This window comes from Charadrius vociferus, unplaced genomic scaffold (genome assembly GCF_000708025.1).
Source record: "Charadrius vociferus isolate BGI_N301 unplaced genomic scaffold, ASM70802v2 scaffold783, whole genome shotgun sequence".
Classification (NCBI taxonomy): domain Eukaryota; kingdom Metazoa; phylum Chordata; class Aves; order Charadriiformes; family Charadriidae; genus Charadrius; species Charadrius vociferus.
The window spans coordinates 25938-37775 of NW_009647834.1; the positions used below are offsets into that span (position 1 = coordinate 25938).

At 43.6% G+C, this 11838-nt stretch overlaps 1 protein-coding gene across 1 annotated transcript; it reads right to left on the reverse strand.

The window, feature by feature from the left end:
• Positions 1–1080: 1080 nt before the first annotated feature.
• KPNA6 (karyopherin alpha 6 (importin alpha 7)) lies at positions 1081–11106 on the reverse strand. The gene is made up of 13 exons (XM_009882754.1): positions 10978–11106; positions 10130–10225; positions 9761–9860; positions 9363–9457; positions 8133–8264; positions 7816–7904; positions 6713–6812; positions 5531–5694; positions 4534–4612; positions 4281–4406; positions 3567–3694; positions 2869–3047; positions 1081–1856 (listed from the first exon to the last, which is right to left on the reverse strand). Exons 1-13 carry the CDS (start codon positions 11104–11106, stop codon positions 1672–1674), a joined length of 1602 nt encoding a protein of 533 aa, XP_009881056.1. The 3' UTR covers positions 1081–1671.
• Positions 11107–11838: the final 732 nt, after the last annotated feature.

Consider the following 11838-nt stretch of genomic DNA (forward strand, 5'->3'; position numbering starts at 1 on the left):
GAGGCACGGCGGAGCCTCCCGCCCCCACCCGAGAGGAGACACCGGCCCAGCCCGCCCCCCTTTCACCCACCCCGGGGAAGGGCGGCCCCGCAAAGGCCCAGAGACCGGAGCCAGACCCACGGCACAGATGTCGTTTATTCGTTTCACAAGAAAGGACTCGTCCCGGCGGAGCTGCGCCAGGCCTCGCTTCTCCCCGTCCACCGCTCCCCCCCCTCCTCCAGGCCAGACGTGGTTTTTGTTCTCCGCAGCCCAGCACGTTCGCTTGCGTTGAGTGAAATCTCAGCTCTGCGTTAAGACAGCTCTATGGTCACTTATACAGTACGTGAGTAAACAGAGGAAAAGCAGCAGGACAACCAGTGAGTGAGTGAGGGCCGTCGTTTCCAGGTATGCCTGCCTCACAGTGCTCTATTTACATAAATTACAGAAATTTCATATATATTTTTCTCTGAAGCCCAATTAGACAAATATCTAGCTATATATAATATAAAAAATACAGAGATTTGATTTTTTTTTTTGGAAGTAAAATGTACATGATCCAGCTGTGAGCAGGAGGTAAACCTGAAAACTCAGGCCTGTTGCTACTGAAGTTAACAGCGCACACAACACTGCTGCCAAGTGTAGCTCTGTCCTCTTCCTCCAACCCATTACAGTGATCCACCCCAACCCAAGTCAGAAAAAAAAAACCCAGAACTCCAAACATGTTCTCATGGAAAAAAAAAAATATAATATTTCAAGTAAAGATGAAGATGGGTTTTCACCATTTCAACAGTTCCGTGACTTCAGTCAGTAGCAATGCAAACAAAGCCTGTGCAATGGCAGCTGTGCTTCCTCTTCCAAACACCACCCAAGCATCCCGCCCTCTTCAGAGTTACCATCTTTGGGGTCTTGTTGCCTTTTTTTTTTTCTCCTTGTAAATACCACTAGCAGTTCTTCCAAAAAAAAAAAAAAAAAAATTAAGAAAAAGGGAAAAACCCCCCCCCCAAAAAAAAAAAAAAAAAAATCTAGACAAAGGGAAGAAGCCTCCCCCCAAGAAAAAAAAAAAACAAAACAAAACCAAATCTTCCCAGGAGTGGGAGAACTTCCCATTTCTCTGTCCATTTACAGTATACTTCAGGGGAACTTGGCCCAGGTTCAACAGGACTGTCCGCTGAAGGAGGGTCGCAGAAAGGCCAGGGCTAAACTTTGCTCTTGGCAAATTAGAGTCTTTAATAAAGAGTAACATGTGCAAAAAAATTAAATAGATCAACCCAGGTTTCCAGAATTATTGTTGTCAGAATGCTTACTTTCTATTTGTGTTCTTACCCAGCCCAATGCTGAAAACTCAATTAAGTACCCGAGGTAAGAAGTGACAGTTGGGAGAGATCACCACAAAGGAAAAAAACAAAACCAAGAGGTGCAATCTGTTACCTCAGTGTCCTTCCTCCACCCAGATGCCTGCTTTAAAGACATGTATGCAGCAGCAAAAAGGAAAAAAAAAAAAAAAAAAAAAAGAGAACATCCCCTTCTCTCGGTGAGGACAAAGCACTGTTTCTACTTGTTTGACGGAAGAATTGTTTCCTAACAGGTGGAGTGGGTGTTTAGCCTTCCATTTGTGAGAAGGGGATGGGACGATCAGCTGCTCCCAGTTGCTTTCCGGCAAGTTTGTGGTGGTATTTTCCCCCCCCAGGCACATTATAGCTGGAAACCTTCCATGGGGGCTTCAGGTTGCTGGAAGATGAATTGCTGCTGGTTCTCATCTACCTGGGGAGCTAGAGTGGAGTCATCCTCTACTCCAAAGTAGTGCTCAATCAGGTCAAAGGCCTTCTGGTAGATCTCTTGGTTCTCGTGGCTCTGTAGGAACTCTATCTTATCCAAACCTTGGAGGAAAAAAAGTGGAATGTGATGAAACAAGGAGATCCTGATATTTACCCTGCCCCACATCCATCCTCCACCCTTGCCCCTATTCACCACAAAAGCTTTGTCTGTGTTAGATGTCAGTGCTGTTCACAAACCGCAAATCTAAATCTAACTCTTCCAGAGCTGCTTGTGGATTTCATCTGCATCAGGCAGCATTAACGCCTTTTCAATAGTAGCTTCGCTGATGCAGCTAAAGCAGATGTGCTCCCAGCTCTCTGCTAGAGACTAAACCAGATTTCAGTGAAATTAAAACAACTGGCTGCGAACAGTTTGGTCCTTGCAGGGGGTAGGGAGGGGAAGGAAGCAGAGCCCGTCCCAGTAGCCTCCAGCAGAAGGGCAGCAATAGCTTTAGCTGTCCTAATTAAATCCACTGCTGACCAGAAAGCATCCAAGCACAATATACTCTCAAGAATTTCAAGAATTATTCTTACTGGGAGAATCAGGACACACAATGTAACAGTCAGTGAGAGGGCAAATCAGACACTGGCAGTATACAGGGAGTTTCAGACCAAAATAGGAACCGTTCCTCAAAGCATTAGGAGCAGGACAAAAAAACCCACCAAATTAAGTCACTCCAGGGAAAAGCTGAGTCTCTCTGGATTTCCACTATACATCCACAGCGTACAATAGGGTACAGTTAGAGCAATCTCATACCCAGAAGTGTCACTTTTTACTTAGCTCAGCTTATTTCTGATTAATGCTCCCAGTTGGCGAGAGCCACAATTACCAGCTTGGCCTCCAGATCTAGGAAGCTTGCAGCAGGACTATGATAGTTTTTACTTCCAAGTATTTTGTTCTATGCCCCATCATAACAGTCTAAAAAGACAGACTATTGAAACAAATATTGGCTAGTTTGGAATATACCAAATCCCTTAATGCAGCAGAAAAGCAATGAACGAAACCAGCAGATGCCTTTCAATACATCCTACAGCCTTAAAGTCAGTAGCACCAAGGCCCCCAGCCACAACCTACCATAGGCCTCCTCAATCAGGCTACAGTACGGGTTGATGCCTGTCCCACTCTGGTTGGCTTCCTGCTCTCCAAGCCTCAATATGTTCTCCAGGCCGTTCAACGCCACCTGAACAATCTTGGAGTCCATGACAGTCAGCAGGTCACAAAGAGGCTTGATACAACCCAAGTTTACCAAGTATCTGAAGAGAGAGCACCAACAACATTCACTTGTTGTTCAGGATCTAGCAAGCATCACCTTCGCTCAGTTAGAAAGAGCAAGGGAAGTGACTCAAACTAAAATGCAAGAGGTTACCTTAAAATATATTTTTTACTGTTCTGCAAGGTTAATTTTTATCTTCTTATTTGCATTTGTATACACTCCCCCTTTTAAGAAATCTGCTAACTCAATTTGAGTAGCACCTGGATTTCAAAGGGCATCCACACTGGAATTTAATCTGTCATCAAGTTTGGTCATTTAGCCTCATCTAAGCTATCTAAAGGGGAAGGGGGGGAAGTAGTGTGGACTCACTTATCCTTATTCTGAAGGCAGCTACAATTTACAGCACAGTATATGATCCAGCTACAGCTTTGCCTATGTCTCAGGTACTCTCTCGGAGGTTCTCTAAATTACTCCCTTGCTACTTGTCTTGCAGTTCCCATAAAGACAAAGCTACCATGCATGCAGACAGAGTTCCCCCTACGAGAGCCACAGGGAGTACCTGATCTGTTCGGGAGTTCCTCCTGACGTTGCATTTGTAATAGCCCATGCTGCCTCTTTCCTCGTGCGGAATTCTGCTTTCTGCAAGATTTCTATCAGTACCGGGAAAATGTTTGCATCTATGACTGCCTGAGGAGAGAGAGTAGTAAGAAGCATTTGAATTGGCAACATGGTTTCTAAAAGGCTATTAAGCACCTGAAAGAAACCTCTACCTCCATTTTCCAATGCAAAAAGAACTTTCTAAGCTATACCCTTCAGTGATTCCTCCATTTTATTCCTCAGCCAAATCCTGTTAACACGAGATATTGGATTCCATAACTAGCACAGCAGACAATCCCTATTATTGCACCAATACTGTATGAACGCTTTCATCACTTATCTGCCTTTGTATGTAGGTCACTAAAAGTGTAATTAAAACTCAACAAGCTCCAGCTTTTCCAAGGGGTGTCTCTAATTGAGCATGGAGAAGTAGGGGCTGCGTCTCCTCTTACTCCAGTGATCCAACCTGTGGGACTCATTTCAGCCCAGTCTTTGTTGGAACAATTAGCAAGCTCATTTGGCAGATTGCTGGGAGCAACAAATTTGCAAATTACTGCAGAATAAGAGATGTGAATAAAAACAGCCTCTAAGTGTCAGGTAAGAAAAAAAAGTTGCAAATCTTCAACGCTGAGCTTGGAATCTAAGATCGTTACAGGCGGTGTGGGGAAGACTGTACCTGTATTTGTGCTCTGTTTCCTGCTGTAATGTTAGATATAGTCCAGCAGGCTTCTTTCCTGATTGACTCCTTGGGACTACTTAACAAATGAAGGAGACAAGGCAAAGCTGAGCAGTTCAGAATCACCTTTTGAGAAAGAAAGCAGAAGTGAGATCACCAGTATCAGGTACAGAGCTAAATACTTCCACTTTTCACAAAGTGAATATGCTATATAGGCCCTGCATGTTCCTGCAAGACAGTCGTTTCCTCTCACCTGGGTCTGGATGTCATCCCCTGTCACGATGTTGCCAACTGCTCGCAAAGCTGGGGAGGCCACCTTATAGTCATTGTGCCTGCAGGAAAAATGGTGCAAGGACAAAACCAAATCGATCAGGTCACAGGCACCTGGATATTCAGAAGATTCTTTCCCCAGTATCTCATCTGCATTACTTAGAATTCCATCCCCTGGCATACAGAAACATATGATACGTTAACGATACTGCCACTGGATAATCAGAGACTGAAGACAAACTTGCGATACAGACATGTTTTTCATCCTTAACATCCTAACTCCATCTTCAGCTTAATTACAGATCTCACCTTTTACATCACCTTCCTGAACAAAGGTGTTGCTAACCCAATGAGAACACCCAGAATTTTTCAGGATAATTTTGGAAGCAAGTATCTTGCAGTTCTACTAATTCTGAAGATGCTAAGCCCATTCAAACTGCAAACAGCAAATGTAGAAGCAAGTATCTTGCAGTTCTACCAATTCTGAAGATGCTAAAGAGGCCCATTCAAACTGCAAACAGCAAATGTTTTTGTCCAAGTTTCCATATAGACATCAGAGAAACAAAGCCAAGCTGACTTTTGCTAGACACTGTTCTTGCCATCTTTGATTTGCCTAGTAACTAGGCTTCTATACGCCTATTTGAGGTTTGAGAGCAGAAGACACTCCACAGTCCTCTTTTCACAGACTAGAAGTGTCAGTCCACTCCCTCTTTAACAAGTTCTTCCTAGCATACACTATTAGCTAGAATTCCAGCACTAGAAAATACTCAGCTTCTCTCAGAAAGAAAATCCAGCAAACTACACCTCTCAACCTGCTTCAAACCCTCCTCCACAACTGCTCCCATGTCAGCTAAGGTACCCACCACCTGATCCTGCGCCCACGAGAGGTAGGAGTGATCTCATGGGTTTTGATACCAACTTGTTCTCAGTCACACGCTTCCCAGTCTCACTGGGCTGAAGCAGCAAGACAAAATACTTACATTAACAGCTCCACCAGTCGCCGACACACTCCCGAGTCAATAACTGCTTGAATTTTCTCATTGGGGCCATCTGATAAGTAGGAAAGAGCCCAGCAGGCATCTGCCAGCAAGTCAGAGTCACTGTTGAATAATAATCGGGATAACACTGGCAGGCAGGGAGATACCTGCAAAAACAGCCACCACCCCAGAAGGTTAGTCACATTCTGTCAAGGACCACCACATTCGCATGCAAACACCATGTGGCTATGCCGACTGGCAAGATAACAAGTCTTGAAGTGTCCACAGTTTCCTTCCCCAAAGTCAGCAGCTTCCTTGTTTGTTCACATGCCTCAATCAGTGTCTAAAAGTTACCTCAACAGCTTTATTGTTAAACTAAAATTACATCCCTTCCTCTTGGGGCAAGTCTAGACTCCCGAGACAAGCACTACCGTGCGTGCTGCTCTTTGGAAGCTCCTTACATTTCTTATGTAAGAGCACTGCTCCATTTCCTACTCTTAATAATCCTAAATAGCTCAGCATTCGGAGCAGCAACCATCAACAGTTACATCTCTGAGTACTTCAATCATTTATAAGTGTTTTCACATTCACACTCAATTCAGATTTCATCCCTCACCACAGGTTTCCCAGTTCTGACACATGAGCTTTCATTTAAAAAGGTGAAACACATTGGTCTTAAAACATTTCTGTTCTACCAAAGAAGGATGAGACACCTGAAAGGCCAGTAGAACCTTTTTGTCCGTGCCAGTAGCACACCAGGAAAGGGAAAGAGGAAAGCTACCACAGCTCCCATGTAACTACAAGAATCCTGTTTTGTAGCAGTTAGAGATCTCAGAATCAAGTTTTTAGTCACAACTTGAGCAAAGTCTCCAACTTCCAGAGCTCATAACAGGGTTGAGAGAAGCCCAGAGTGTATGCTACCTTCCAGGGAAGCCTGGGCTTTCCCCCTTACTTGAGGGGTCCAGTGGATGGGCTGCCAATACAGCTGGGCAGAAAGGTTGGCAGAAAATTAAACAGGCACTCAAAAATCTGCTGAACAGCAAGATCAACCTCAGCCGGAAGAACCTCACCCTGTTCCCTCCCAGAATGACTTACAGAAGTCCAACAGCCAAAAATAATTCAGACAAACATCTTAACTGGGTGTCTCCCCATCACCTGTCTGCCAACAAGACATTTGTTCATCACCTTATCAAATTCAGGTGGTGGACTCTTTCCTCTGCACAAGTTTGACAAGGCCCAGACAGCATTTCGTGTCATCGTCAACCTGGTGGACTTCGTAAGGAGCCTAAAAGAGACAATTACCATGAATTACAATCCTTGATGTAGAAGCCAGCAAGGGAATCAAAAGAAGGGAAACTAGTATGATTTCAGAGAATTTAAACCACTATTCCACTTGCTGTAGCTCAAGCCATGCTGCTTGTCACTTGAGCCTCTCAATAAGCAAGAGAAGTGACATGCAACTACTTCTTCGGATAAATAGCTATTAATCCTAACAACGTCAAGTGACAGGGGTCAGGAAGGCAAGTCCCACATTAGGCAAGTTGCAGAAGGAAGGGTGAGTTAGCCGAATGCAGTTCCAAGTTCAAATTCAGCCCAGGCAGACGCTCATGCCCCTATCTGAGGTCAGACGGTCCTCACTAGAGACCAACTGACACAAACTGCTGTCTCTCAACTCTAGCGAGGACTGAGTCCTGAGGACTTCAGTCAGCAATCACCACTGACAGGTGACTGACAGAAGTAGCAGTACAACAATCCAAGTTGCTTGTGACAAAGCATCAGTTTGCCAAGGACAGGATCAAGTAGAGCAGTGAACAGTCCTTGAGAGCGCACCCCTGAGACAGAACTTCTGACTATGGTGGGTACGCGCCACACTGAGGAGCTGCAGAGCACGGTGGTGTGCAGAGACCTGCTCCCTTTCCTCAGTCAGAGAGGAGCCCACTCAGAGAAGCACCTGAAATCCATAGCACAAGCACAAAGAGCAGGCACCTGGAGGGACACACAGTGAAACAGCAAGCCCTGTGACTTCAGAAAGGCAAGCACACTGCAACAGCACCCGCTTCAGATTCAGAGCGGTGTAAAGGTTTGTGAGAAGGCATGTTATCTACCAAGTCCCACTCTATTTGTCAGATACTTGTCTGAACTGCCAGTTTATCTGGTACCAATGGTTTGATTCCCAGTGAACATCATGGCACATTGGTAGGGAATCTATTCACCCAGCTCAAATATTGCTCTGCTGTAGTACAATGGGACTTCAAGAACTGTATTGGCAAGTATTCATGGCTACTCACATTAATAAGGGAGGAAGAATAGCGCAGTTAAGGACATAATCTCTACACACAGAGCTGTCTCCAGCAATGTTCCCCAATGCCCAGACAGCCTGAAAGGAAACAGCAACAGTTTTAGCATTCACGCAGTTTCTGAACAGAGGAAGAAAAGGGTAGTGTGCTAAGAAAGCATTTTTCTGTAATTCCAGGCAAGTGATACTTCAATTTGTAATCTGAAGCCAGTTTTTAGACACTGGTCACTCATTTTAAATATGGCATTTTTATTGTGTGCAATCTACTGCAGTTCTCTCCCTAACCCCAAAGAAAGAAGTGAACCTTACCTGTTCTTGAACATCCTCAAAGTCAGAGTTTAACAGCTCTATAAATATAGGAACTGCCCCAGCCTCAATTACTATTTTTGTTTGTTGGGAAGTTCCTGATGCAATATTTGTCAGTGCCCACGCTGCTTCAAACTGAAACAAGCAAAAAAAAAGACAAAAGTATGAATAAAATTATCTTGATGTAGCAAGGTATTTGCCATTAGATTTTGGTGATAATTCTTTCAACTTCTACTAAAAAGTTGGTGAGAGAGAAAAAGCATACTACAACAGAACACCTCAATACTCAAAGGAAACAATTTTATTTTCTTGAGCAATAAAGAGTGCCACATCTCCTAAATGCCTTCTCAGAGGCTACAACTTCTCAAATGATCAGCAAGTGAAGACATCATCGTCAGTGACACCACATCATTTCACCTACACAACAATTTTCCAGCAGGAAAAGTGAAGACACACAGTGCATAAATACACGTGGAGTAGAAACTTTTCTACATCTAGTGCAGACTAGCCAGCTCTAGCCCACCCTCTCGTCTGGCTAACACCACAAAGATGCCTTGAGTTCAAGTGGAGCTGAGCAGCAAGTTCCCTGCTTCACCACTCATTCTTTGGTTTAAAAAGAGATTTCCACTCAGTTCTTCTTGAAAGTAAGCCTCTACAATACATGGCCTTGGGCCAGAGAGCAGAAAGAAAGATGAAGGCAGTCATCAACTCGGATCCAATTCCATGTATGGAAGTATCTTTAACCCCTGCGAAGTAACTATAGTTATTACCAAGCTAGAAGGAATCTCAAGAAGCCATCTAGTCCATGCCTCTGCCCCACGGCAGGATCAGCACTACCTAACCCATTTCTAACAGACTCTTAGCCTGTACTTAAAAGCCTCCAAAATGGAGGTTTTTCCTCACACAATTTCTTCCTACACATTTATTCTATGGCTCCACTAGCTCCCAGCAGAAATACCAGACACAGGAAGGCCAAATTCTCTTCTGCTGCAGCTCATCTGTGTTATTTTTGCCATTATTCTTCCAAGAATGTGATTTAGAGTAATTTATAATTTCCTTTTTTTCACCTAAGCATTACAGGCTACCTTTGTCTTCTCCTATACATCATATAACCTGCATCTTCTTGGTTCAAGACATCACTTTTTCCTGATAGCACCTGTGAGTTCACATTGCTAAGCTGTGAAGGTTGAATAGCTACATGCCATGAAGAATTCACAACACAATCTCCTTTACCTGTAGCGTGCAATTTTCACTTCTTTTCAGGAATTCAACAAATCTGTCCACCACTCCCTGAGTGTTTATCACTTCATCTATTGGAGGATTTGGCTCTGAAATAGCAAGGCAGTGTCAAAACAGTATATAGGTCTAATGCAGGGGAATGACAAGCATGAATCACTGAATGATTTCAAGCTGTACCGAACTCGGCAGGACAACTGTCCAGAATCACCTTCTGTACAATTCATAGAACTGTAAATCATTAGCAACACACTAGATTATCAAGTTCCTAGATTATAACTTTCTTTGCCCAAGCTCAAAGCTGCTAAGCAGCTACAGCAATACATGTACACAAATGCTTGCAAAAGAAAGGCTACATCAGATCCTATGGTAGGGATAAGACAAATTATTTTTACCTTTGGAGAGTAGCTTCCTGAATTTCTGAGTGGTTGCTAGCTGTAGATCAGGGTCATCTGAGAAAAGCATCTCTACCATCTCTCTTGTGATCACACCTTCCTGCAAAGGAGACAGAACAATGGTTCCATTTCACACTAAGGTTATTTAGGGCATCACAGCCTACCAAAATTTTGTGCTTAGCTAGTAATCCAAAGATTCACAGTTTGAGATTACAGCACACTATTTACTTCCTGGTAGACTTTTCCAGTTCACTGTAGTAACAGTCTCAAAAGTGAGAAAACAAAAACCATCGAGGTTTGTCAGTTCTATACAGTCCTCAGCATTAAATCTATCCGCAGGCACAACTGCAACAAGGAAAGGCGCCTTACCCCACACGTTGTGGAGCTAACGTAGGAATCCACAAGGAGACTATCAAACATGGAGGCATCTTCATTGATCAACTCCACATTTCTTCTTTTAAAGAGCTAGCAGGGAACAAAACACAGGAGTCATTATTAGAAAGCAATGATGAACAGTCTTCATAACTAGACGTTCTTGTTCCTCAAACAAGATACCATCAGCTAGACTAAACGCAACCTGAATAGAAAAGTAGTCATTAATAACAGCTCTGCACTCTGAAGACTAGTTTGGCATACAAACCCCAATAATAAAACATGCTAAGTCTTGCCCTCAGATATGCAAATGCCCGAGTCACTGAGACACTGGTACAGGCAAGTGCAGAATTTGACCTAACGAGATGGGGAAACTGGGGAGAAGGCAGCTTGTAGATGACACACTCATAGAGCAAACATTTAGTCTGAGCCATATACATCACCTGGGAATCACCTCTTACTTTCATGGACCTCCAAGCCAAAAAAAAAAAAAAACACAAAAACCACAGCTCAGAGTTAAGAAATGCACGCAGCCCATACTTTCACTTGTTCTTCCTGCTTCTTGAGGAAATAAACCCATTCACTAATTAATAAAAAAAATTAAAAAACCTTAAAAACAAGGATCTGTGAACAAAAACCTCTAGTTCCCCAAGGGCAAAGCATTTGGAGAGCTCTTGATGTGAGCTACAAAGTACAAAGAAAAAGAAAACCAAGATCGCAGAACAGGAAAAATAAGAGGACTGCCAACAAACCTTAATGCACAGATCCTTGAAGATTCCAGTTTGGCAGCAGCACAATCCTGGCTGTGTTAAAGCTGTACACAAGCTAGTCAAGATGACAGTTACCTGTTGCTCTCGTTTCTGTTTGCGCAGCTGAATTCCTTCCTCTTCTCTTCTCCGACGCATTTCCTCGGGATTTAGGGCTTTGTTCTTGTAACTCTTCATTCGATAGTTATCCTTCGCAGGACTCGCCATGGTTTCTGTGAAGAGAAAAAAAATACCTGCCTCAGATTTCTTGTCACTCTCATTTACCCACGTCCTTTCTGACAAGGAAGTCTGTGCACACAGAATGCCAAGATTAAACAGGCTTGTTTGCAAGAGGTGGTCTCAAACACTGAAGTAGAGTAGATTTACTGTTCTGAAAGCAACCTGGACCCAACTCACCGTTTCGAGCACACTGCCCAGATCAAAGGCTTCTACTCAAACAGCTTCGCTGTCCTCAGGAACAGCATAACTAAATTCTACTTTGGTTTTCAGCAGAAATTATGTCTTGTATCATCCATCACGGCATAAATCACACTTTGACATTCCCCCACACACACTGGGAGGTTCGCTATGTATTCATGACAAAAATCCTACAGAACTCACAGCAAACTGAGGCCTTGATTTTATGACAACAATACAAAACCTTGCAAAAAGCAGAGCTGTACGTAATGCATAGGCCATGTTTGTCCCACCAGGTTACTGCAAGTGTTCAGTACCTGACCTACTTATTTTGCTGCTTTGTATCTGACTAATGCAGTACTTCAAACTTGATTACTTGTGTATTTGCCTCCTAGTCAGGGAAGTGACACGCCACTATTTGGCACAGTTAAAGGCAACCAGGGCCAAGCAGTAACCTGAGTACAGAAGAATACCAATTCCTCAGCTGCATCCAGCTCTAATCCACTGCTTTGACCACATCAACTCCTTTTTGCATCTTTCCAG

Bases quoted from the DNA above. Each gene is read 5' to 3' on its own strand.
- KPNA6 (XM_009882754.1), bottom strand. From the start codon at position 11,106: ATGGCGAGTCCTGCGAAGGATAACTATCGAATGAAGAGTTACAAGAAC. The intron at 8,265-9,362 runs GTAAAGGAGATT...TGCTTGTTTCAG, and splicing joins GTGAAAATTGCACGCTACAG to TTTGAAGCAGCGTGGGCACT. The intron at 6,813-7,815 runs GTGAGTAGCCAT...TGTCTCTTTTAG, and splicing joins ATTCTTCCTCCCTTATTAAT to GCTCCTTACGAAGTCCACCA.